The sequence below is a fragment of the Mustela putorius genome, unplaced genomic scaffold (assembly GCF_011764305.1).
Source record: "Mustela putorius furo isolate JIRA1106 unplaced genomic scaffold, ASM1176430v1.1 tig00000743_pilon_pilon_pilon, whole genome shotgun sequence".
In the NCBI taxonomy this organism is placed as follows: domain Eukaryota; kingdom Metazoa; phylum Chordata; class Mammalia; order Carnivora; family Mustelidae; genus Mustela; species Mustela putorius.
Genome location: NW_025421464.1, coordinates 4,854,270 through 4,881,640, shown reverse-complemented (window position 1 = coordinate 4,881,640; position 27,371 = coordinate 4,854,270). Strand labels below are relative to the sequence as shown.

General features: G+C 45.5%; 2 protein-coding genes across 3 annotated transcripts in view; both read left to right on the top strand.

Moving 5' to 3' along the window:
• The first annotated feature begins 3,462 nt into the window (after positions 1 to 3,462).
• GDF5 (growth differentiation factor 5) lies at positions 3,463 to 7,999 on the top strand. The gene is made up of 2 exons (XM_004746553.3): positions 3,463 to 4,426; positions 6,545 to 7,999. Exons 1-2 carry the CDS (start codon positions 3,799 to 3,801, stop codon positions 7,417 to 7,419), a joined length of 1,503 nt encoding a protein of 500 aa, XP_004746610.1. The 5' UTR covers positions 3,463 to 3,798; the 3' UTR covers positions 7,420 to 7,999.
• Positions 8,000 to 22,113: 14,114 nt separating this feature from the next.
• Positions 22,114 to 27,371, top strand: part of LOC101692773 (ubiquinol-cytochrome-c reductase complex assembly factor 1) — a 97,044-nt gene continuing 91,786 nt past the window's right edge. The window contains exon 1 of one of the 2 annotated variants that reach the window (XM_004746554.3): positions 22,114 to 22,246. In XM_004746554.3, coding sequence (XP_004746611.1) covers positions 22,223 to 22,246 — 24 coding nt within the window. In that variant the 5' untranslated portion in view covers positions 22,114 to 22,222. The remainder of the gene's footprint in view (positions 22,247 to 27,371) is intronic. The other variant, XM_004746555.3, reaches the window with a different exon arrangement.

Below are 27,371 nucleotides of genomic sequence, written 5' to 3'. Positions count from 1 at the left end.
AAGTTAAAGGCTCTGCATGGCAGAGGGAACCATGAAGATTATTTCTATGCTGGTGGCTTCCCAAGGCTCCCGTCCTCTACCTCAAGTTTGACATTAATATTGCTGACAGGAGTAGGGGAGGTAGGGGGACATGGGAGACCAAGGGACTCTGCATCCCAGTAATTAAACATGTTGGACTGAAGTCCTGCCAACGGCAGCATCTGGTTGCAATTACCAGAGGGGACTGAAGTGATTAGTCACCTTTATAGTGAGAGCCACATCGGTCCCCTGGGTTCTTCCCTGGAGAGAGCCTTCTCATCAAGCTCGAGTCCCCTTTCCCTGCTCTCGTCTCATTTCTGGAGTTCCCTGATATCCAAACAGTGGTCCCTACTCTGAGACTCTTCCCTGTCCCCAAAGTCCCAGCCCTGCTCTGAGACTCCTCCATGTTCCCAAAGTCCCAGGCCATTGGATGAAACCTTGACTGAGAGCCAGGAGTACCAGAATCACCCCACCACCCTTTTACATCTTCTTGTGTTTCTACGGACCAGGTTAGGATTCTTTGGCACAAAATGTGTCAAAGCAGGAATTCAGCTTAAAAAGCAATTTAACCTTTCTGAACTTCTCTTTCTTCATCTACAAAGCGCAGATACCAGGAACACCTTCATCGTGGGATTATTGGGAAGATAAGTAAGGTACAAAGTACAGTGGACTATGAGGGCCAGAGTCTCATTTATTTGACTACCTGTTTAATAAATAGTATCTATTATGAATATTTGTCAGGTGCTAGGCTGATACCTTTTATGATTCATTTAACTGAATCTCTGTAAACACCCTGGGAGGTGATACCGTCATGATCCTTGTTTAGGGTCTCAGAGAGGCTTAGAGGTTTCCAAAAATCATGCAATGCATGAAAGCATCTGCCAGAACCAGGATACCAAGCCAGCGTGTCTCTAGGGGCCCTTACTCCTTATCAAACCATGTGCTGGGACATCTTTGTTGTTTGATTCATTCATCCCTTCATTTCGTCAAGTGCCTGATAAGGGGCAAGACAGAATTCCTTCCTTTAAGGAACTCAGAGTCCATCAGGGAAGTCATGACAGGTCCATAAGTCATTATACCTTGAGGTAGAAAATTATGGGCTTTTGTATATAAGGGCCACTTAGAGGTTTATTCATCCGTATCACACACACGGAGAATTTGCTATGTGCTGGACCCCGTGCCCAGCACTGGAGATAAGTGAGAGATAAATATAGTGCAGTCTAGACATCATCTAATGGGGGAGACAGAAATTTCAATAAATTATTTCAGTTGTCAGGGATTAAGTTATGATTTTAAAAACATGGGAGGGGTGCCTGGGTGGCTCAGTGGGTTAAAGCCTCTGCCTCCAGCTCAGGTCATGATCCCAGGGTCCTGGGATCGAGCCCCACATTGGGCTCTCTGCTCAGTGGGGAGCCTGCTTCCCCCTCTCTCTCTTCCTGCTTCTCTGACTATTTGTGATCTCTGTCTGCCAAATAAATAAATAAATCTTTAAAAATTAAAAAAAATTTAAAAATCAAAACATGGGGAAAAGGTACATACACAGAGTAGAAGAGATAAACTGTGTTCAAAACAGGGGGCAGAGGCAGGAGTGGGTAAGGTCTGAGCTGCCAAAGCAGGCAGGAGCACAGAGGTAGGATGGCAATTCAGAAGTGCATATTTTCTGGTGGATGAGGGAAGGCTTCCTGGAGGAGAGGGTACATGAGCTGGCACTTTTCCATAGGTAAGTTTTAGAGAGGGGGAGCTTTGGAACAGAGAGGTCCTGGATGTCTAGAAGCCAGTTACCAGGTAATTATAGTAGAACAGGTGGTGAGGACCGAGATAGTGAGGCAGTGGGGGATGGACAGGAGGGAGGAATGTCAGAGATGACTGCTTCAGTGTGGGCCAGCCAAAGGGAAACCGAGTATTGTGAATGTGGGCAATTGGGGGTGGGGGAGAGTAATGAATTCAGCTCTTTCTTTAAGCTGCCCCAAAGAATGTCTGATGGTGCTTTGGTCCTCTGAGATGGGGAGTTGGAGCTCTACAGGGTATGAGGGCCCAGGAGCACACAGAAAGCTTGAAATGGCCAAGTTATGCTGCTGTGCTCTGAAGGTCAGTGAGGATCCAGGAGCATCATTATGAAAAGGCTGGTCAAGCACCTGGACACTCTAGCCCTGTCTCAACCTTCATTCATCAAACACTCGCTGAGTTTCTACTCTGTGCCAGATCATGCTGAGAAACCAATCTGGTGACCTTAGAGTGAGAACAGATCCCCATTAAGCAGGCTCAAAGGATCTCAGATTAAGAGGGAAGCTTTCCTGATTACTCCTTCTACGCTGCTTCCTACAGTGTGACAAGTGTCATGGCGACAGGTACAAGAAGGGGTAGTTTGTCCTATCTGGGGATCAGGGAGGGCTTCCCAGAGGAGGTGGATTTTCAGCTGAAGCTCTCAGGATGAGGAGGACTTCCTCCAGTTGTGGGAGCTGATATTTCAGGTGAAGGGAACAGCTTCTCCCCAGGAGTCCTGCTGAAACTCTGACTTTTTCCAGAACTACCTGAAAAACATCAAGGGGGATGTCATTTTTCCAGTGTCCTGCAGGGGCCGCTGCTGCCCTAGGCTGAGGCTGCAGCCTCTGGGCTCAGCCAGTCCTTCCCAACAGAACTCAGGCATCTGTCTTGGCTGGGGTGGTAGTGAGGTACACCCCAGACCTGCCTCCATCGAAGGAATGGGCTCGGGGGTGGCAGTGCCCCCTGAAGCCTGAAGAAATCATCTGAACTCCATCAGTGGCACTCGAGGGGAGGGGTGCAGTGGGGACAGACATTTTTTTGTCTCTGGGTCACCACAAGTTTATTAAAATAAAAGCAACTGTGGGTAAATGCTGCCATCTGTGCTGCCCCCCCAACAACAAATCAGGCCCCAGACTAGACGCAGGGGTTGAAACTGCTTTAAAACACCCCAAGGACTTAACTGAAAACCCACACTCCCCATGCTTCTGGGGCTTAAGATCTTGAGCTCATTCCTTAGTATCTCTCCTCAGGAAGGTGGGGTGGGCTGCCCCTGGAGGTGGAGGTGAAGACCCCCTGAGTCTGCTCCATGGGCTGAGAGGCCCCCTAAGCCTAGAGCCCTGCCGCGGGGCTCTGTGCCAAGAGCCCCCCGTGAGCCATGGCCTCGAAAGGGCAGCGGTGATTTTTTTCACATAAATATATCGCACTTAAATGAGTTTAGACAGCATGACATCAGAGAGTAATTAAATTGGTTTGGGTTGGAATTCCGTTTCCAATTCCTGAGTTCAGGTTTGTAAAAGATTTTTCTGAGCACCTGCAGGCATGTGTGTGTGTGTGTGTGTGTGTGTGCGCATGTGTGTGTGTGTGAAGTATTTTCACTGGAAAGGATTCAAAACTTAAAAAAAAAAAAAAAACTGGAGCACACAGGCAGCATTACGCCATTCTTCCTTCTTGGAAAAATCCCTCAGCCTTATACAAGCCTCCTTCAAGCCCTCAGTCAGTTGTGCAGGAGAAAGGGGGCGGTCGGCTTTCTCCTTTCAAGAACGAGTTATTTTCAGCTGCTGACTGGAGACGGTGCACGTCTGGATACGAGAGCATTTCCACTATGGGACTGGATACAAACACACGCCCGGCAGACTTAAAGAGTCTCAGACTGAGGAGAAAGCCTTTCCTTCTGCTGCTCCCGCTGCTGCCGCTGCTTTTGAGGGTCCACTCCGTTCATGGTTTTTCCTGCCAGACCAGAGTCACCTTCGCTGCTGCCGTCCTTCTCTCTGGTGTCATTCAGAGGCTGGCCAGAGGATGAGACTCCCCAAACTCCTCACTTTCTTGCTTTGGCACCTGGCTTGGCTGGACCTGGAAATCATCTGCACTGTGTTGGGTGCCCCTGACTTGGGCCAGAGACCCCAGGGGGCCAGGCCAGGCTTGGCCAAAGCAGAAGCCAAGGAGAGGCCCCCTCTGGCCCGGAGCATCTTTAGGCCAGGGGGTCACAGCTATGGTGGGGGGGCCGTCGCCAATGCCAGGGCAAAGGGGGGCACCGGGCAGACAGGAGGCCTGACACAGCCCAAGAAGGATGAACCCAAAAAGCTGCCCCCAAGATCGGGCGGCCCTGAACCCAAGCCAGGACACCCTCCCCAGACAAGGCAGGCGGCAACGCGGACGGTGACCCCAAAAGGACAGCTTCCTGGGGGTAAGGCACCTCCAAAGGCAGGATCTGTCCCCAGCCCCTTCCTGCTGAAGAAGGCCAGGGAGACCAGGCCCCCTCAAGAGCCCGAGGAGCCGTTCCGCCCGCCCCCCATCACGCCCCACGAGTACATGCTCTCGCTGTACAGGACACTGTCTGATGCTGACAGAAAGGGAGGCAACAGCAGCGTGAAGTTGGAGGCTGGCCTGGCCAACACCATCACCAGCTTTATTGACAAAGGGCAAGGTGAGGGGGTGGGGTGGCAGGGGCTCGGCTGAGAGGGAGGGGCATCTGCATGCGTGGAGGGGCCTTTCAGAGCCCCGACTCTGCTGCACCGGTGGGAGAGACTGTGTGCATCGGCCTGGGGTGGTGTCTGGGACTTACCTCCCACATGCCCGGTCCCAGGCCGGGTCAGAGCCAATGCCTGCAAGGTGCAGAGGGGGTTACTGAAGCCCGGACAGGAGACAAGACCTGCCAGTTGGTGGCAGAGTTGGGGACCACACTTTAAGACTCCTACCAGGCCATGCTCTGTTCCAAGGTGGGTTGGCCAGACTTTCCAGGCTCCAGAGGTTTGTAGGTTTTCCCAGATGGCAGGGAGAGAAGTTACTCTCCAGTTACCCGTGGTTCTGCAAATTTGCCTTCAGGTTAGGGGACAGAGGAGGTGGGATGGGTGAAGGCAGTAAATGGGACATCTTGGAATCATGGAATGACATTTAAATATATGGTGTGGGGTGTGGCAGACTTAGGGTCTAACTTGCAATGTGACCTTGAGAGAGTTCTTTTTCCCTTTGAGGCCTCGGTTTCCCCATCTGCACAACTCGATGGTGGGGATGGACTGGGTGATTTCTGAGAGTCCTTCAAAAATGAACACTTCATGTCCTGTCCTAAACACAGATCATTTTTATCGTCAACCCGGGAGGGTATCCATTCCCCTCACCTCACTCTATGTTCACCTAGCATTACTGTTTTGGCTTTTCCCTCTCCACTTGCTGTGTGATCTCAGCAAGACTCTTCCCTTCTCAGGGCCTCAGTTTCCCTGTAAGTGTGAAGAGGGAGATGGATTACTCATTGCCAGGGTTGCTCATAGCTCTTATGCTCTGGTTCTGGGAGGCTTAGGACTTCGGCTGGCAGGGTGGGGGAGGGGCCAGAGATGGGGAGAGGCTCCTCATTAGAGCTGGCCTGTGGGGGAATGACAGGGTGGGAGGAAGCGGGAGGCAGCAGGTCTGGCTGGGGTGGGGGAGGTGGCCTGGCTGCCTGCCCAGCAAGGGAAAGCTGTGACCCCTTGGGGGCTCATAAAATAAGTCCTTGTGCCCCCCAGCTCTAAGGGAGCTTGCAGAGGGGGAGATGGGGAGTTTAAAGGCCTAATTAGTCACCTTCTAGAGCAATGTATGAATGCTTCCCAATGGCAAATTGGTATTTAGGAAGGAGGGCATGCTGATTTGGACACACTACAGAGTTTCTCTCTCTCTCTCTCTCTCTCTCACACACACACACACACATACAGCCTTGTATTTATACATATATGCTGAATAACACACATGTACACATGTAAAACACACCTTCTTACATGTACATACAGCATCATCTTACACACACACACATATATATACATATCCTTCAAATATTCACACGAGCACAATCATACACACTCGTCACTCACTATACTTTACCTTTTGTATTCACATTTAAGCCCAATTGTATGCTCACACACACGCGCACACACACACACACACACACACCCCAGCTGTCACTCACACACACGCTCATACACCCAGCAGGGTAAGACATGCACACAACAAGATCATTAGACTAGGAAGCCGGGGAAATTGGATTGTCACTTGCCCTCCTGTGCCGCATCTGTAGAATGAGAACACCAAGATCTTCCTTAAGGTGTAGTGGGAGTAGCTCAGGGTTGGGTATAAAAAGTTCTAGACTATAGTTCCAGTTCTAATCCTCTCAGACTTCGGTTCTTCTCTGGAAAAAATAGGGCTCATTATAATACCCATCTATCTCTCCTATGAGATATCATATAAGATAAAAAAGAGATGGGGAGGGAGATGAAGCAGCAGTTCTAAGGCTGAGGCATGTCTGATATGCATTGTCCTTGACACAAACACCCAGAACTGCTCAAATCACCACAGTCACATCTATGGAGCAACAACCCTACTTGCTCTGCCGTTTAGGAAGCTCCCTTATTTTGAAAAAGGCTCTCAGTGGTTTGGGTCTTGGCCTCTGTCAGAGTAGGGGAGAGGTTAAAGAAAGCTGTCTCCAGAGCAGAGAGAGCCGTGGCCCTCCCCTGAGGCCCCAAGGTGGCTGGCTTTCTTGGTGAGGTTGCAGGGAATGACTTCTGGGTGTTCTCTCTAGATGACCGAGGTCCTGTGGTCAGAAAGCAGAGGTACGTGTTTGACATTAGTGCCCTGGAGAAGGATGGGCTGCTAGGGGCCGAGCTGCGGATCTTGCGGAAGAAGCCCTCGGACACGGCCAAGCCAGTGGCCCCCGGCATCGGGCGGGCTGCCCAGCTGAAGCTGTCCAGCTGCCCCAGCGGCCGGCAGCCGGCAGCCTTGCTGGATGTGCGCTCCGTGCCAGGCCTGGACGGATCTGGCTGGGAGGTGTTCGACATCTGGAAGCTCTTCCGAAACTTTAAGAACTCGGCCCAGCTGTGCCTGGAGCTGGAGGCCTGGGAACGGGGCCGGGCCGTGGACCTCCGTGGCCTGGGCTTTGACCGGGCTGCCAGGCAGGTCCACGAGAAGGCCCTGTTCCTGGTATTTGGCCGCACCAAGAAACGGGACCTGTTCTTTAATGAGATTAAGGCCCGCTCGGGTCAAGATGATAAGACTGTGTATGAGTACCTGTTCAGCCAGCGGCGAAAAAGGCGGGCCCCGCTGGCCACGCGCCAGGGCAAACGGCCCAGCAAGAACCCCAAGGCCCGCTGCAGTCGGAAGGCGCTGCATGTCAACTTCAAGGACATGGGCTGGGATGACTGGATCATTGCACCGCTTGAGTACGAGGCCTTCCACTGCGAGGGGCTATGTGAGTTCCCCTTGCGCTCCCACCTGGAGCCCACGAACCATGCAGTCATCCAGACCCTGATGAACTCCATGGACCCCGAGTCTACACCGCCAACCTGCTGTGTGCCCACACGACTGAGTCCCATCAGCATCCTCTTCATTGACTCTGCCAACAACGTGGTCTATAAGCAGTATGAGGACATGGTCGTGGAGTCTTGTGGCTGCAGGTAGCAGCACTGGCCCGCTGTCTTCCTGGGTGGCATGTCCCAGAATGCTGGTCACAAAAGCCCGTCCCTGCACTCCTGGAATCAGAGAACCTGGGAAGCAGCAGCCAGAAGCTTCTACACCGTCTGCATGATAGGGGGTTCCCAACAGCCTTGCTCTTACTCTCTGAGTGGGACTGGGTTCAAGGTTCCCTTCTAGCTCCAAGTCCCCTTGTCTGAGGATTTCTGCCCTTCTACTGCTCTGACTGGCAGGGACAGACCCAGGGAGACAGACTCTGAATGGGACTGAGACCCAGGAGACCTTGCTTTCCAATGAGACTCAGCCCTCAACCTCTCCTTACCTGGGCCTTTCTGGTTTCCAGACTTTCCAGGGAGGGCTCCTCCTGGGAGGGCCCACAGGTGCCGCCCTCTCTTTTGAATCACCATTGTGCCTGGTGACTTCCTGCCGCTGGGGCAAATGAGATGCTGATTGGGCAGGGGTGGGCAGGAGGGGGTAAGGGCTTGGGCCGGGGTGAGGAGTGTGAGGCTGTTAGACTGTTAGATGAAAATGTACATTGACGAGATAAAAAGCAAAACTGTTACTAAAACTGTGGCAAATTTCTTGCTTACTCCAGGGGACCCGGTGACCCCTCAAAGAATGACTGACCCAGGGAAGGGAGGTGCATTGCCTGAAGCAAAATGGGAGGGTACAGGCTGAGTAGGGCCAATGGCTACCTCTAACCCCATTCCCGTTCCTTCCAAAGACCCGTTGGTCTGGAGCTCTTGTCTGCTCCTCTGGGGCCTGGCAACAGATTTGACATTCCTTAGTCGAGCTTGTTGCCTCTGAAATGGATTCCTACATGGGAGGGAAATTGGGAAATTCATTTCCTCTAAAATCATCCCCACTTCATTCACCTATTTGCACCCCACTCCCCCACATATTCACCATTTAGAGAGCCCTCTACCTTTCAGTGGGGAACTTGGGCTGCCAGGGATCTCCTCCTCCCCGTTGGGGCATCTTCTTTTTGCCACTGACCACTGTTCCTTGAACCATCTTGTCTGTGGCCCTGCTACCCTCCAGCTTGACAGCTTTACCAGTCCTCCTGCTCATCAATCACCTCCTACCCATCACTCCACCTCTAGAAACAGCTGCAGTCCCTCCCTTTCACATTATATATTATACATATACCTAATCATATATTAGATAAGTAACCTCCCCACTAACCTTAGACAGACCAATGCCAGACACATCCTGACAATGTTTCCAGCTTGGCCCAGAGGAGATGCCCACTTCCCTTTAACCACTAGAATCCATAGGGGGCATGAGGCATGAACGCTTGGGAGGGGAACAGAGCCCTTTGGTTGGTTGGGAAATTTGGGCATGCAAATCTTTGTTCTAAGGGCTCTGGACCAGACTCTGCCTGGCTGCAGAGAGGGAGGACCAGGGGAAGGGAGTCTAGGCCTCTGCTTCCCACCCAGAGGGCCTCAACATTTTCCCCACCTCTCTCCAGCTGGGTCTTGGATTCCCAGGGCTCCTAGCCAAAGCTGTTTCAACAGTAGGGATTCCTGCCCAGCTATGGGCAGATCTTGTGTCCCTTCCCTCTAGGCCTGAAACCTGGGCTGTCAGGACCTGAAACAAGAGCCCAGCGCAAGGGGCAGCCTACCTTTGAGCTCCCTCCCTGGCTTGGAGGCCATTACCTGTCCCTGAGGGGCCAGTCTGCACCTGGAGCCTAGCCCTCCCTGGCCAGGCTTCGTTGTGTTTGGCTGATGGCAGGCCTGCGAGCTCCGGCAGTAAACAAAGGAGCTGCCACAGCAGACAGAGTTCTGGTGTGAGGGGAGAGCAGGTCTGGAGGCGGTGCAGGAGAAGCCAACCAGGGGTCTGTGGACACAGGGAGAGCAGTGTAGAAGCAGGCGGGCTGGAAATTCAGGGGAGAGAAGGAGAGATGCAGGACGAGAAGGTTACAGGTGGGGCTGGCTCCTAGAGGCGCTGATTTTCTGGTCTGTGTGTCCTTGATTTCTTGGAAAGTCTGACAGCCTAGAGCGGCACCCTGCCTGAGCCCTGTCAGAGGGGGCTTCTTGTCGTCTCAGCCCCTGTGCTCGTCCTGTCCTGCTGTAGTCCCGAGCACTGCGTTGACTGTTGTGGTCTGGCTTGGAGCTTCCTCTCCCACCTCAACCTGCCCTGGAACTTGCTTTCGCAAAAGAGCCACTCAGACTGTGTGCCCTCCCCTTTTTCCTCCTCAGACTATGGGAATCCAATCAGACCAGTGTGGGAAACAGTCCTTCTATCCTAACTATCTGATCAGCTTCCTCCCTGGACAACGATATCTACCTGAGAATCCACCTCCAGTCCCCATCGAAACAAGCTACGGACTTGTAGGGAACACTTGTGTGCCAGAGGGCACCAAGCATGTATCATTCTTGGGGTTCACAAACAGGCTCTCTGCTGAGGTTCACAAACATGCTCACGGCTCTGAAGGGCTCAAAAGGCAGCCCAGTTTCAAATTTCGGATCTGTCACTTAGAGTTAAAGGCCTTGGGCAGGTAACTTAATTCCATGAACCTTGGTTTCCTCATTTGTCGGGGTTGAGGTGGGGGTGGAAGTCAGGAGTGGGGAGGGGTAGACAATATGCCTATTTCATAGGGCTACCTGTGTGGATATGAAAGACACTCAACACAATGACCAGCCCAGTGGTGGCACTCAATAAATATTAGCTGTTATCATTATTGCGTCTCCAACAGTCCTGTGAAGCAGGTAGGGAAAGGACTATTACTCTCCACTGCCCACCCCCATTTTTATAGATGAGGAAGCTAACATCCAGAGAGGTAACACAGGCCTCCTGTGGGTCTTAGCATTCTTTGTACCATTCTTACTACTTCTCTGGGCCCCCCATGCCACTGAATCCCGTCCTGGCATAGACCTTGCCTTCCTGTTCCTAAAAGTTTCTCCTTGGGGATACACAATATGTTAGCTTCTGGGGACAAATAGCTAAGCATGTAGGTTAGGACAGGGAAGATGAGAGGCCCATAGGGGTGGAAAGAAGTAAGGCTCCTAGTGCTCTGATGTCATCTCTTAGCCCTTTCTACATCCCTATGTCCCAGGGCCATACATGGGAGGGGGACTCGGCTTTTCTAGGGTTTGGAAACACAACTCTGGAACACCTCTTGGACTTCACTCTGACTCCACAACTAGTTCTTTGGTTCTGTGTACACTTGTAAGGAAACAGAGTAAGGAAGGGTGAGTCCCATATGCTTGGGAGTCAGGCTGATCTGCGTTCCAGTTCTGGTTTTATCACTTTCCAGCTGAAACTCTCTAAGCCTCAGTTTCTCTGTCTGTAAAAGAGGGATAATAATATCAAATTTAGGGGACTGGGATTTGGAAGAGGGGATATTTATTCATTCCAACAAACTTTGATCCATTCATTCATTTGTTAATCAATAAGATTTTATTGAGGGCTTGCTATGGCTCAGACTCTGTGCTGAGGGTTGGGATAATAATAACAATCACAATTGTAAATGTTTATCTAGGGCCTATTATGTGCCAGAATACTGTGCTTAGCACTCTACCTGACTTCTCTTACCTGGCAATGACCAGGCCCTCAAGTTCCATGCATGAATGAAAGAGAAAATAAAGACCCTAAAGAATGCTAGGATGATGATATAAGAGGCTGAATCAAAAGAGATGAAATAAAGGGGAAATTTCGAATTGTCCATCAGAATGCACAAAACTGACCATACAAGTACAGCATGTAAAACAATGGGATTTCACAACTTCAGATGGGAAAGAGATTGTATTCTAGGCAGCTGTGAACTGGATTGAATCAACGAATATAATGTGGGTGCCTAAGTGCAAATATTAAGTGTGGGCTTCATTCACAGACAGGTAGTGTATAAACCCAAGGAAGTTGTCATTTGCTGTTAGGCAGGACTTGAGGAGTGTTGAGATGGACAGAGTAAGGGAGAAGCAAAGTCAAGCGTGAATCCTGTGGGGTCTTTTCGCTTGGGCAACTGGGTGGAAGGTATGCCATTCAAGAACAACAATGAAAGAGAACACAAAAGGAGGAACACATTTTTGAGAGGAAGATGATGTGATCCGATTTGGACATGTCAAGTTTGGAGAACTCTTGTTTAAGATTTTATTTATTTATTTGACAGAGAGAGAGAGAGAGAGCGAGAGCGAGCACAAGCAGTGGGAGTGGTAGGCAGAGGCAGGAGATGCAGGCTTCTCGCTGAGCAAGGAGCTAGATGTGGGCCTCGATCCCAGGACCCTGGGATCATGACCTGAGCTGAAGGCAGACGTTTAACTGATTGAGCCACCTAGGCACCCTGAAGAACTCTTAAGAGATTGAATTTAAATAGGAAAAGCAGGGGCGCCTGGGTGGCTCAGTGGGTTAAAGCCTCTGCCTTCTGCTCAGGTCATGATCCCAGGATCCTAGGATCAAGCCCCTCATTGGACTCTCTGCTCATCGGGGAGCCTGCTTCCCTGCCTCTCTGCCTACTTGTGATCTCTGTCTGTCAAATAAACAAATAAAAAATCTTAAAAAAAAAAGGAAAAGCAGCAATTCTTTAATGAAATGATAAGAAGAAGGGATACACTCATATGATAAAAGCAGGTTTGTTGGTTGTGAGGTGGGAAGTCAAGTTTCATTCTGATGGTTTCTAATTTCTATTTTCTCTGCGAAGTAGGAGTTGAGGCTGTCTGTTCAGAGACAGTAAGAAGGGGTCAGAATCAAGGTTTGAGGAATGTGGAAAAGGCTCCTGTTATGGGTTTAACTATGTCCTTCAAAAAAATATGTTTAAGCCCTAACCCTCATATCTGTGAATATGACTGTATTTAGCAAAAAGATCTTCGCAGACGTAATCAAGTTAAGATGAGGTCATTAGGCTGTGTCCTCATGCAATATGACTGGAGTCCTTAGAAAAGAAGAGATGCACAAACAGGCAGATAAGAAGAAGATCATGGGGGTGCCTGGGTGGCTCAGTGGGTTAAAGCTTCTGCCTTCAGCTCAGGTCATGACCCCAGGATCCTGGGATCAAGCCCCACATTGGACTTTCTGCTCAGCAGGGAGCCTGCCTCCCCCTTTCTCTCTGCCTGCCTCTCTGTCTATTTGTGATCTCCGTTTGTCAAATAAATAAATAAAATCTTATTTAAAAAAAAGAAGAAGATCATGAAATGACAGATGAAAAAGTTGGAATTATACAGTGGTAAACTAAGAAACACCAAGGATTGTTGGCACCTGCCAGAGCTAGGAAAAAACAAGAAAAGATTCTTCCCTTCAGAGAGAGCATGGTCCTGCCAACACCTTGATTTTGGACTTCTAGCCAAAACAATACGTTTTCATTGTTTTAAACCACCTGGTTTGTGTTTTACTGTTGTTGTTGTTGTTGTTATGGTAGCCCTATGAAATTAATGCCGTTATGAATCGCAATCCTAGAGAAAGCAAGCCGAGTTGAGCATAATAGAAGTGGATAACCATATTTGGTGGTACTTGTATGATTTTCTTGAATAATACTCAATAATCTGGATGCAGGCATGGAATGCATGAACAATTACAGCGTTGGAGTCTTTCTAGGTGGACAAGATAGATGTTTGAGTAAGAGAGTTAATATTGGTATGAGAACAATTGGAGTGATAGACCATATGATCTGAGCTCCATAGGAGTATAGCGAGGAGAGGGTTGACAGAGTATAAAGAGAAGAGATAAAAGGTCTGGAGGTCTCCATGGGGTAGAATGACAGGTGTACTAGAAGTAATAAACGAAAGCTGAAAGAATAGGATGGTTAAGAACACAGAATGGGGGCGCCTGGGTGGCTCAGTGGGTTAAGCCGCTGCCTTCGGCTCAGGTCATGATCTCAGGGTCCTGGGATCGAGTCCTGCATCGGGCTCTCTGCTCAGCAGGGAGCCTGCTTCCTCCTCTCTCTCTCTGCCTGCCTCTCTGCCTACTTGTAATCTCTCTCTGTCAAATAAATAAATAAAATCTTTAAAAAAAAAAGAACACAGAATGGCATAAATTGAAAATTTCAGAATTAAAACAATTCCAGTAATAAAGTCCAGGAATTGGCCATGGAAGGGGGTGGCTGAACACTCAGAGAAATTGAACCATAATCATACAATATGTAGCCTCTTGTGACTGACTTCTTTCACTTAGCCTGTTCTCCGGGGTCATCTGTATTGTAGCTCTTATCAGTAGTTCATTCCTGTTTATTGCTGAATAACAATCCATTTTCTCAAAAGACCACATTTTAGTTATCCATTCATCAGTTGATGAACATTCGGGTTGTTTTCACCTTTTTATGCTATTTTGAATAATGCAGTGACTAACATTTATATACAAGTTTTTGTGTGGACATATGTTTTAACTTTGACCCAGGAATGGAGTTAGTGGGTCATATGGTAATTCTGTGTTTTCATTCTGAGGAACAGCCAGACTCTTTTCAGAACAGCTGTGCCATTTTACATTTCCATCACTAATGTATGAGGGATCAAGTTTTTCCACATCCTTGCTAGCACTTTGTATTGTATGTCTGCCTGCTTATAGCCATCTAGTGGTTGTGTGACATGGTATCTCATTGCGGGTGCATGTGTGTGTATGTGTATGTATGTGTGTTTGTAGTTCCCTAAGGACTATTGATGTTGATAATCTTTTTATTAGCTTATTGGCCATTTGTAGATCTTCTCTAGAGAAATTTCTATTCAAATCATTTGCCCATTTTTAATCGGGCATTTGTTTTTTTACTATTGAGTTGTAGAGTTCTTTGTATATTCTGGGTACAAGTCCCTTATCTGATACCTAATTTGCAAATATTTTCTTCCATTCTGTATCTTTTTACTTTCCTGATGGTATTTTTTGAAACACAAAAGTTTAAATTTTTATGTGTTCCAATTTATTTTTTCTTTTGTCATCTGTGCTTTAGGTGTTACATTTAAGGTTTTATCTAACATGAGGTCATAAAGGTTTACTCTTATGTTTTTTTTCCCTAAGAGTTTTATTGTTCAGTTTTTACATTTAGGTCTATGATCTATTTTGGGGTAATTATCCATATGGTGTGAGAGAGGAGTCCAACTTCCTACTTCTGCATTTTTAAAAAAATTGTGAATATGTATTATACCTACCCACCCCACCACTCCTAACTGTAATATCCTTGAGGGCAAGGACCAAGTTCTAGTTCTTTGTATTTTCCATAAAATCAATGAGGAATTTTTTTTTTTTTAGGATAGGATTTGGAGAGTAACATGAATGTTTTTATTTCAATTTTATTTTATTTTTAAGATTTATTTATTGGGGTGCAAAAGCCTCTGGCTTTGGCTCCAGTCATGACCCCAGGGTCCTGGGATTGAGCCCCACATCAGGCTCTCTGCTCAGCAGGGAACCTGCTTCCCCCTCTTTCTCTGTCTGCCTCTCTCTCTCTGCCTACTTGTGATCTATGTCTGTCAAATAAATAAATAAAATCTTAAAAAAAAAGATTTATTTATTTACTTTAAAAGAGAAAGAGTATGCGAGCAAGTGGGGGGAGGGGCAGAAGGAGAGAATCCTCAACTCCCAGCTGAGTGTGGACCCCCAGTATGGAGTTCGATTTCACCACCCTCATGACCTGAGCCAATGTCAAGAGCTGGATGTTCAACCAACTGAGCCACCCAGGTGCCCTTCTTTTATTTATTTATTTGTTAAAGATGTATTTATCATTTTAGAGAAAGAGGGAGAGAGTGAGAGTGGGAGGAGGAGGGACAGAAAGAGAGAGAGGGAGAGAGAGAATATTTTCTTAAAAAATATTTTATTTATTTGTTTTTATGAGGGAGAGAGAGAGTAAGAGAGTGCAAACAAAGGGAGTGGCAGGCAGAGGGAGAGGGAGAAGCGGACTCGCTGTTGAGCAGGGAGCCCAAGTTAGGGCTTGAGCCCGCGTGACCTGAACCAAATCCAAGAGTCAGATGCTTAGCCAACTGAGCCACCTAAGCACCCCTATTTTATTTTATTATTAAACATTTTAGTTTTAAGTAATCTCTACACCCAGTATGGGACTCTAACTCACAACCTTGAGATCAAGAGTCATATGTTCCTCCCACTGAGCCAGCCAGGTGCCCCTATTTCAGTTTTAAAGGTAGTTACATAGATATGGTCAAACTTCAAATAAGACAAAAGGATACAGAGTGAAAAATGTGTCTACTCTTCATACCTAACCTCCTAGTCCTCCAGTCTTCTTTCTCACAATCAACAACCATGACCAATTTCTTGTCTATCTTTTCAATGATTTTTTATACCTATACTAGCACACACTTGGAATAGAATCCAAAGTTTTTACCATGGCCTATAAAGTCCCCCAGGATCTGGCCTCTATTGCCACCTTATCAACCCCATCCCCTCCCAACTCCATATCCTACTTTTCCTTATTCATTTGGCTCAAGCCATAATAATCCTTTGGTTCTTCCTTGGAAGCACCAAACATTCTTCCACATTGGGATCTTTGCACTTTTCCTCTCTGCCCAACATGCTCTTTTTTGAGATAGTTACATGGATCTCACTCTCATTTCATTCACATTCCTGATCAAATTCAGTGAGGTCCTGCTTGACCATCCAAGCTAAAATAACTATCTGCTCTATTACTTTTTATTCTTGTTCTGCTTAGCACTTACCAATACTTGGCATTAGATTATATCTATTTATTTGCCCGTTTGTCTCCTTTCACTGGACTATAAACTCCATGAGAGTAGGAACATTTATTTTCTATTGTATTGTCAGCATCTAGATCTGAACTTGCATCATGGTAAATGCTCAGCAAATATATTTCTTTAATGAATGACTGAATTTCAATGTGGAGCCTCTATGTGGAGGTGTGGGAATCCTGAGGGGTAGAGGCAGTGTGGAGAAAGATGAAACATAGAGAGAGGGAGCTTTGGGAGAACAGTGGAGATTGCTGGGACACAAGTTGTTGACAAGCTCTGATGGTGGAGAGAAGTTGAGCAGCCTGGAGAGTTGAGACCAAGGAGCAGGGGGAGGAGCACCGTGAAGGGCATCATGGAACCTGCCATCTCCATGGGTTTCAAGAAAGATAAACTTGTTTATACTTTCAGCCTGTTCACAGAAATTTCCTTCTACTTTCTGTCTTAACTGAAACCTGGCCTTCCTCTTTGAATAGTATTTCTATTATTTCCCTGCAGCCTTTCTTCTCTGGGATGGTGCTTGTCATTATTCTACACCCTTCAAGTGTTAAGATGGGCAGTTAAGGAGTCTTCATCTGCTTGGTCTCCAGTAATTACCCCTCTTCCTGCTGCTCCTTCATGGCTCATGCTCTACGTTCATGTTGCTTCCAAACTCAGACACTCTCTTAGACTTTGGCATCAGAATATGCCTCTTCATTCCAAATCCAGCCACCATCTGAGATAACCTAAATGTCTATATAGATGACTCTCTTGAAACGTGGGCCCTCAATTCTTTGAAGACCTCTTCCCCAGGGATTTCTACCTCTCCTTTACTTAGGCCACTTTCTTAACAGCTTCTTCCTTTCTTTAAGTGTTTTACCATTCAGATTTCCTGGCCTACCCCTTGAACCTCTTTCTTAATAATATTATCACTTTCTTTTTGCTGAGGACATCCATTCCATGACCTGGAAAACCATAATCCTTTAATAAATGCAACTATCAGCTCTCTCCTCTGCTAATTCCAAGCTGGCAAATGATTTTGAAGAAAAAAAGAGGTAATTGGTGCTATTAAAAGTTTTGGTCTTAAATGCACAAGAATATTCATGGAAACACTGGTCATAGAAACAATGAGAACAAAAAGGAAACAAACGTCTGTCAACCATATTATATGATAGAACAGCTATTAGAAAGACCTGAACTGGATCTATAGAGAGCAACAAACACAGAATAAAAAAACTGTTGAGTGAAAAAAAGGAAGAAGCAAAATAAAACATAAGAATGTTGTCAATTAATTAAAAAAAAAAAAAGAAGGAAAGAAGAAAAAACCCCCACACCAGCCAGAGTGATATATTTTCTGAAGGAATATGTATATATATGTGAAAACAATACAAAATATCTAGAAGGAAATTCGATTTTAGAGAGGGTGGAAAGAATTGGGATGCAAGGCACAGGTAAAAGGAACTTTAGATTTATCTGTAACATGTTAAGTTTTATTTTTTATTTTTTTAAAGATTTTTAAAAAATTTATTTATTTGACAGAGAGAGAGATCACAGGGAGGCAGAGAAGCAGGCAGAGGAGGAAGCAGGCTCCCCACTGAGCAGAGAGCCTGATGCGGGGCTCGAACCCAGGACTCTGGTATCATGACTTGAGTTGAAGGCAGAGGCTTTAACCCACTGAACCACCCAGGCACCCTAACATGCTAAGCTTTAGAAGAGAATGTGATCATGCATCACCTTTTAATTTAAAATTAATTAATAAATTAAAATTAATAAAATGAAGATTTACCAACTTCAACTAGATCCTCCATGTTTCAACTGGCCCCTTTTTCTTTTGTTCTCTATTGAACTTTAAACTCTCTCCACTTTTCCATAGTCTCCGTGCCATCTGCATTCCTCTGAGTGGGAAATCTCTCCCCCTTAGTTCACAGAGAAAATAGAAATCATCAGAAAGGAAATTAAGTATCAATCTTTTTTTTTCCTCTTGTGCCCAACATCTTAGGTAATCATTTTTTGTGTGAATTATTTATTGGTCTATTTGGAAAGCTTTTGTATTACATTTTTAAAAAGATTTTATTTATTTATTTGAGAGAAGGAGAGAATGAGGAATGGGGAGGGGTAGAAGGAGATGGAGAAACAGAGAAGCAGACCTCCTGCTGAGAAAGAAGCCTGATGCAGGGCTAGATCTGAGCACCCCAAGATCATGAGCTGAGCAAAAGGCAGATGCTCAGCCAACTGAGCCACCCAGGCACCTCTTTTTTTTTTTTAAAGTTTATTTATTTATTTTAGTAACTTCTACACCCAAAGTGGGGCTGAAACTCAACCCTGGGATCAAGAGTCATATATTCTTCTGATTGAGCCAACCAGGTGCCCCTAACATTTGCTTCTTGAATCTGATTAACAAGAATGTCTCTATTATCTCTCTTTTTTTAAAATTTATTTATTTGACAGACAGAGATCACAAGTAGGCAGAGAGGCAGGCAGAGAGAGAGGACAGGAAGCAGGCTCCCAGCTGAGCAGAGAGCCCGATGCGGGCCTTGATCCCAGGACCCTGGGATCGTGACCTGAGCTGAAGGCAGAGGATTAACCCACTGAGCCACCCAGGCGCCTTCTCTTATCTCTCTCTCTTTTTTTTTAAGATTTATTTATTTATTTATTTATTTGACACAGAGAGAGAGAGAGAGATCACAAGTAGGCAGAGAGGCAGGCAGAGAGAGAGGAAGGGAAGCAGGCTCCCCGCTGAGCAGAGAGCCCGATGCGGGACTCGATCCCAGGACCCTGAGATCATGACCTGAGCCGAAGGCAGCGGCTTAACCCACTGAGCCACCCAGGCGCCCCTCTTATCTCTTTTTTAAAAAAAGATTTTATTTATTTATTTGAGAGAGAGCATGTGCACACACTTGCAGAAGTGAGTGGGGGGAGGTATAGAGGGATAGGGAGAGAGAATCTCAAGCAGACTCCTCACTGACCATGGAGCCCAATGTGGGATTCAATCTCACAACCTTGAAATCATGATCTGAGCTGAAATCAAAAGTAGGTTGCTTATTCGACTGAACCACCCAGGTGTCCCTCTTGTCTCTTTTTAATATGTGATATCACATGTCCTAAGGTACATGTAGGACCACTATACCATTGTTTTTCAATAATACATATATAAACTACAGACTGGAAATCAGAAAGCATCTTCACTTTGGCTTATAAAATCCTTCATATGGAAGACTGATGAGGGAAATCTTTCTATTCTGTATAAAAACAAAACTAAATTCATGTACGAAAATCATTAGTGTTTGAATACTATTAGCCTACTAACTGGTCTTCCATTTTCATATTTAACTCTCTGATCCATCTATGTCAACATCAGCTTCTTTTTTTTTTTTTTTAAAGATTTTATTTGACAGAGAGAGATCACAAGTAGGCAGAGAAGCAGGCAGAGAGAGAGGAAGGGAAGTAGGCTCCTTGTCAAACAGAGAGCCCGATGCGGGGCTGGATCCCAGGACCCTGAGACCATGAACTGAGCTGAAGGCAGAGGCCCAACCCACTGAGCCACACAGGCACCCCTTAACATCAGCTTCTTAAACATGGGCCAGTTAGTTGTCCCCTGCTTAATATCCTCTAATGGCTTCCAACTATACTTAGAATAAAATATAGACTTCATCTAGTAGTCCTTGCATATGTTAGCTTCTGCCCATCGTTTTTTTTTTTTTTTTTTTTTTTTTAAGATTTTATTTCACAGACAGAGATCACAAGTAGGCAGAGAGGCAGGCAGAGAGAGGAGGAGGAAGCAGGCTCCCTGCTAGATCCCAGGACTCTGGGATCATGACCTGAGCTGAAGGCAGAGGCTTTAACCCACTGAGCTACCCAGGCGCCCAAGCTTCTGCCTATCTTAATTATCTCTTTAAATGAATTCAAATTAATTTCAATGCCACACTGGTTTTCTTTTTCTTTTTTAAATATTTTATTTATTTATTTGACAGAGATCACAAGTAGGCAGAGAGGCAGGCAGAGAGAGAGAGGAGGAAGCAGGCTCCCTGCAGAGCAGAGAGCCCGACGTGGGGCTCGATCCCAGGACCCTGGGATCATGACCTGAGCCGAAGGCAGAGGCTTGAACCCACTGAGCCACCCAGGCGCCCCTTTCTTTAAAAAAAAAAAAAAAGATTTTGTTTATTTATTTGACAGAGATCACAAGTAGGCAGAGAGAGAAGAAGGGAAGCAGGCTCCACAGTGAACAGAGTGCCATATGCGGGGCTTGATCCCATGATCCTGAGATCACAACCTGCACTGAGCCACCCAGGGGTCCCGCCACACTGGTTTTCTTTGGGTTCTTTTTTTTTTTTTTCCCAGTTTAAGTATAGTTGACACACACTGTTCTATTGGTTTCAGGTATACAGCATAGTGATTTGGCAACTCTATGCATTACTCAGAACTTACCATGATCAGTGTAGTTACCATCTGTCACCACACAAAGTTATTACAATAGTATTAAATCTCTATGCTGTACTTTTCATCTCTGTGAATTATTTCATAACTCGGAGTTTGTACCTGTTAATTCCCTTCACCTATTTTATCCATCTTCCCACCCCCTCCCCTCTGGCAACTACCAGTTTTCTGTATTTATGAGACTGTTTCTGCTTTTTTATTTATTTGTTTTGTTTTTAGATTCCACATATAAGTGAAATTATATGGTATTTGTTTTTCTCTGTCAGACTTTTTTCACTTTTCATGATACTTCCTAATTCTATCCATGTGGTCAAAAATGGCAAGATTTCATTCTTTTTTATGGCTGAGTAACATATTATTGTGTATATATATATATATACACCACATTTTCTTTATCCATTCACCTATGGATAGCCACTTAGGTGGCTTCCATATGCTGGCTACTGTAAATAATGTTGCAAGAAACTAAGGGGTGGATATGCCTTTTTGAATTAGTGTTTTTGTTTTTTGGGTATAAATACCCAATTCTTTGGATGCTTTAAATAAACTCTTATTCTTTCCCATTTCAGAACTCTCCTCGAATCTTCTTTCCCTTTCTCATCCCCCAAGACTTGCTGAGAAAATAGCATATTCAAAGTGACTTGCCATGGCCAGCTTCTTTTCATCCTTTGGGTCTCAGCTTACATGCCATCTCCTCAGAGAGGCCTTACCTGGTCATACTAGCTAAAGTATAATTTCCCATGTTATTCTCAAGGTTAGTTTGGTTGTTTCCCTCAAAGCACTTACCATAATTTTTAAATAAGTCTTAATTACTTTATTTTTTCATTGGTTTACTAGACTTTTGCCTTGCCTCCCCAGCAGTCTAGGAGCTGCACAAAGCCATTATCCACACCTGTCTTGTAGCCAGCACATAGTGAACATTCATCTTTGCTAACTGAATGACAAGAAGGAAGTCCTTGGACATCCTGTCCCTCTGCTCTCAGTCAAACCCGGGGAGCTTCCACCCCCACCTTTCCTCCTCTACTGCTCTTGGATACAATGGAAGGGGTCCTCCAGCCAAGGCCATTCTCTCCCACCTCCTCAAGAAGCTCCTTGCATCCTTGATTTTTTCTTCTGTATCTTCACCTTTACAATAATTTCCTATCAATAGGTAAAAGATATTCTCATGAAACCACCCACCCGTCAGAAACCCCAAAAGTTCTCTTCAGGCCTCAGGTCAGCCCATGACCACCCTCTTGCCCTGACTTTCAGGATTCAGCTTAACACTCTTCTGTGTTCCTCTACAACTCTTTCTCAGGCTCTTTTTTTTTTTCGGGAGCCCTTATAATGTTGGGATCTCCCAAAGTCTTTCCCCCCCTCACCCCCCAACTCCCCCACTGACAAGGGGAGGGATTCCCACGGGGGTAGAGTCTGGAAAAGTTCGGACAACGGGGCGCTGAGGAATGAGGCTGGGTGAAGCAGAGCGGACAAGGAGAGAGCTGAGAAAAGCCCTAGGCCACTGGTCAAGGAGGACAGGTGCTGCGGAGAGGACTTGAGCCTCTGTGACGTGTCTTTGGGGTGAAGACTGGAGAGACCGGGAGGCGCGCGCCCGGAGAGGCAGCCTCGCGCTCAGCTAAGAAAAGCGCGCGCTCGTGAGCGCGGCGGCCTCTGTACGCTTGCGCCGGCGTTGCCGGGCACCCGCCGGCAAAAGAACGACATTGGCAAGGGGTGGGGGCCGCGGGGACTCCGGAAGGCCACCCTTTACCCGGAAATGGTTGTACAGGAACATGGCGTTGCTGGTGCGAGTCCTTGTGAGTGAAGGAGTAATTTGCTGCGGTCGCCCGCTGGGCCCCAGGGTTGGAGTCGGAGAGGGCAGGGCGGGAGAAACTGGAGGAAAGTGCAGGAGGGGAGTTTGTGCGGCAGCGAGGCTACGCGGCCGCCTTCTCAGTGGGGAGACTGAGGCAGCGTCCTACTTCCCCCTACCCTCTGTTTGGCTGTGACGTCCCCCTCTTTGGAGGTGGAAGAGAATGACATAGGACCTAAATTTGGCGAAGTTGGCTTTTTTAGTCACCTCATGCGACCGCTTTCCCGCCGGGAGAGGCAGCACGTGGGGGCACTGATTGGAGTGTCTTGAGACCTGGGTTCTAGTTTCTGTTCTGTCACTGATGCCCAGTGTGACCTTGGGCGAGTCACTTTCGGGTCTCGGTGTCCCGATGGGAAAAATGAGGTCAGTCTGCAGTCCTTTTGGTTTTTGAGGTTCTCTGGGTTTTGTTTCCGAGATAGTAAGACGATTTATAACTGTACAGTTAAGTGGAATACTATTTTAGGTTGTTAGGTTGAGAGCTGCACGAAACTGGGCTCATATCTGTCGTTCTGACTGCCCAGCACAGTGCATGGCACATCATAGGTGTTCAAGAAATACTTGTTGAAGGAAGGAAGGATTACTAGGCTTTTTAGCAGTTTTTTTTTTTTTTTTAAGATTTTTATTTTACTTATTTGACCGAAAGAGAGACAGAGAGGGAATACAAGCCAGGGGAGTGGGAGAGGGAGAAGCGGACTTCCCTCAGAGCAGGGAGCCCGATAGGCGCTGGATCCCAGGACTCTGGGATCATGACCTGAGCCGAAGGCAGCCGCTTAACAATTGAGCCACCTAGGCGCCCCTAGACTTAGCACCCTTATGGGAAACTACTGCCCTGTGATTCAGTCCTTATTCTTCTAGCATACTCTGACATCTGGGAATTCAAGGAGAAAGAACGTGGCTGCAGGAAAAGGTTAGGAAGATACAGAGCTTAGTTACTAATCATTGAGGGATGGGAGGGTTTATAATTTTAGGGAATCTTCCAAAAATTGTTTTTTAGAGCAGACACTTTCTGCTCTAAGAAAAAAAATCTGTTTTTTAGAGTAGACACTTTCCATTCCTGCCTCGGGCTGTCTTGTGAGTTGCTATTTACACCTAACTTTTAAATCTTATATATGGTTTGCAAGGACTGCAGTTTTACCTCTTGTATTTCTTGTCAGCCTAGCAAAGTGCAGTACTCTCTATTGCTGATCAGTAAGTCTTTGAAGAATCATAGCTCATTTAACTTACAGAAAGATTCATTTGGTGAAGTAATTGTTGATGCAGGACAGAAATTGATTCAGATTTGAGAACTGTTGGAAATGGCAACTAGGATGTCCTTACTTAGTTTTCAAGGTGGATATGTCAGGAAAAAGATGAAAAGTTTATTGAGCTGTACATCCGAAATGAACACCTTGATTTGTCTTGGAAGTTATTGGCTGCCCCAGATATATTAAATATTCTTGTCCCTGAGTTTGTGGACTGTTGCAGGTTTATTCCTAGGTGGTAGCATCCATTGAAACTGCCAAACTGGCCTCTGTTAGTCATATTTTTTTCTATGTATTCCTTTCTGTTCATCTTTTTAGATAAAAAGTTTAGGTAAGGAAGGTCCTTCACTTTTTTAGGGTTTAAAATCACTTTCACTTTATACTGTGATTGTTTATAAAGTCCTCTTATATGATACAATGTGCTGCATGACAAAGCCATGGACTAGTTGAAAGTGGCAGTAAACATGAAAGCAACAGATATTTATTGATAACCTATTCCGAAGAAGCATCTTGGTTAGGTACTGAGGAATTCGTAAATACAGGAAATCTACCTGTCCAGGAGTCTGAAGAGCCTCGGTCGAAAGCTTGGCTCCATTACTTACTACGAGTGTGACCTTGAGCAAGTCATCTAATTTCTCTGAGCCTCAGATTTTCTTAAAATTTTGATAGGATTGATCAGAAAATCAGTTGACACAGGTGACATTTAAGTGCTTTTCTTCCCTTCCTTTTACTTTAGCAACTGTTTTTAGAGTTTACTACATTCTAGGAACTATCCAAGGGACTGAGGATGAAAAACATAAACCTTTCTCTGAAGTGTATAATCTAATTAGGAGAGGCAAAAAAGAGAACAACTAATATAGTACTTGAAATGCTGTGAGAGAAGACTGTACCAGGTGCTACAGGAGCAGAGTAAGAGACACACCTAACCCAGCTTGAGGATAAGCATCCGTTGGGGAGAGATGCCTGAACTAAATGAGAGTATTGGAGAATGGGAGAAAGAGCACAGAAAAGAAGCATTAGCTTATTCTACTAATGCCAGACAACCAAGAACTGTACATGAATCTTTGGCTTGACTAAGGGGTACTTATGGGGAAATGGCAGGAGAGGAGTCAGGGTCTTGTGTTTCAAGGTTAGGATTAGAGTTTTATCCTGAGGCAGAGGAGAACCTTTGAAATATTTTAAGGGAAAATTCATTTTTAATAGGGTTTTTTCCAAATATTATTTATTTATTTTTCAAGTAGTTTTCAAGTTGAAAACATCCTGATCTTCATTCTCAAGTTGTTCTTAACACCTATAATATAATCCACTAAGGTACTTCTATAGGGTGAGACCCTGAGTCTTGCAAGTGGGCTAAGGAAGGAGATTTTTGGTGGGTAGGGGGTAGGTAAGCTGCACATGCGCACTGAGGGGTGTTTGAATGGTGTGCAACCTAATGTGAACTGATAGCAGGTCAGGGTGTGGGCCGATTTCCTGTGGTCCCCAGTTTGTGTTGGGCCCTGGAGACTGGGTTCTAGGACAAGGTTACTCTCTCCCTGATCTTTTGTGACTTGTGCTGGAGATACGCAGGTAGTCTGTGATAGTGATGTATATATATTACTTGGCATCATCTCTCATGCTCTAGATGGCATCTATGTCAACGCTTCTGTTTTTAGGGTGAAAATGTTTATTTTTAAAGGTTTTTTGATACATTCTTTTTTTACTTAAATTTTTAAAGTTAATAATTGACATACAGTAAGTTGTACTTCTTTATTTACACAATTTGATAACTGTTAACATACATAGACACTTGAGAAGCTATCACCACAGTAAAAAAAATGAACATGTTTCTCCCTCCCCAAAATTTCTTTGTGCTCTTTTGCAGTCTTTTCTCCTGTTGTTCTCCCCCTGCAACCACAACTGATCAGGGGAACACTTGAGTTTCTTCTCTCATTTTCTGTTTTTATTTTTGAAATTTTTATTTATTTTTTTAAAGCTGTGGTCTTTTTAATTTTTTTTTTTTTTTTAAAGTAAGCTCTAGACCCAATGTGGATCTTGAGCTCATGACCCTGAGATGAGGAGTTGAGTGCTCTACCAACTGAGCCAGCCAGGTGCCTCTCTTCTCTCATTTTTTAATTGAAATTTTAAAATTGTATCTTGAAAATATAAAAAAGTTAAAAAAAACCCCTCATCTTAGTGAACTCTCACACCTGCTGTTAGATTTTTGCTTTAATAGATCCCTGTAGCAGTTGTGGATGGATCAAAGGGCTGAGGTTCAAGTCCTGAAGCCGGTCAGAAGCTACTCAAGTAATCCTGCAAGAAGTGAGGAAGGCCTATAGTAAGAGGGGAAGTGTGGTTAAAGAGGAAGGGATGATTTTAGCAGGTATTGAGGAAACTGTCTGCAGGGATGGGGAAAGGTTAGATATTGAGGGTGAGGAAATGGGATGTCTAACAGTGAGTCCCAGGTCTGCCTTGGATGACTGAGTTCATAGAGCAGTGTCCTTTACTGAACGTATCCAGCTGGAGAGGGTGGTGTTTTGCTGTTAGTGTTTGTTTGTAAGTAGCTGGAGAGTTGGTGTTCAGGAGAGCGTAAGCAAGCTGAGATAAAGACTGTAGTTGAAATGAGATGTTGAGACTTCCATGGCAAGAATATGGATAGTTAACATTTTTAGGGCATTTATCAAGGTGCCCTGGGTAGCTTGGTGGGTGCTGTGCTGGACTCTTGATTTCAGCTCAGGTCATGATCTCAGGATCCTGAGATTGAGCCCCACATAGGGCTCTGCACTCAGTGGGAAGTCTGCCTGAGATTGTCACTCTCCCTCTCCCTCTGCCCTCCTCGCAGCCCCGTGCATGTACGTATTCTCTCTCTCCCTCCCTCCCGCTCTAAAAACAAAAAAAGTTTGACATTTATAGGGCGTTTATCATGTGGTAAGCACTCTTAAATACTTTATATATGTGAATTTACTTAATCCTGACAATAGCCCCCTGAAAAGGTAGACACTGTTGTTTTCTCCATTTTAAGATAAGAGATTTGAACCCCAGAGAAGTAGTATTCCTACAACTTTCTCATTCGTTTCTCCTTAGTTTTTCTCTTCTTTCTCTTCTGCAGCAGTGGGTTTAGGAAGTTCAAACACTGCAGTTGCTGAGTAGCTCTAGCAGAGGAACTGGACACTTGAGCAGTGCAGGGCAGTGGGACTCGTTTATGGTTTTATCTAATAGTTACCTTTATCACCACTGGGCATAGGTGATCATTTTTACTTTCTTTGACAGTAGTAGAAATTGCAGAAAGCCACTCTGTACTTAAAAAAAAAGATTTATTTATTTATTTGAGAGAAAGAGAGAGTGTGTGTGTGGGGCAGGGTGGGGAGCAGAGGGAGAGAGAAATTCAAACAGGCTCTGTGCTGAGCACAGACTTGGATTCAGGGCTTGATCTCACGATGCTGAGATCACAACTTGAGCCAAAACTAAGAGTTGGACACTTAAGTGACTGGGCGACCCAGGTGCCCAGTACTTATATTATATTTTGTACTTATATTTTTTAATTGTAGTAAAATATACATAAAATGTACCATTTTAATAATTTTTAATTTTACAGTTCAGTAGCATTAAATACATTCACATTGTTGTGCTGCCATCACAGCCATCAATCACAGAACCCTTTTTATCTTGCAGAACTGAAATTCTACCAATTAAATGATAAATTACCATGCCCCCCTCTCCTTACCCACTATTCTTTCTGTCTTTATGATTTTGAATATTCTAGGTACTTCATATTAGTGGAGTCATATGGTGTTTATTCTTTTGTTACTGGTGTATTTTACTTAGTATAATGTCTTCAGGGTTCTTCTATGTTGT

What these genes read in the sequence shown, in the direction of transcription:
- GDF5 (XM_004746553.3), top strand. Translation starts at nt 3,799, where the DNA reads ATGAGACTCCCCAAACTCCTCACTTTCTTGCTTTGGCACCTGGCTTGG. An exon ending in CTTTATTGACAAAGGGCAAG is followed by an intron (nt 4,427 to 6,544) that starts GTGAGGGGGTGG and finishes TGTTCTCTCTAG; the next exon opens with ATGACCGAGGTCCTGTGGTC.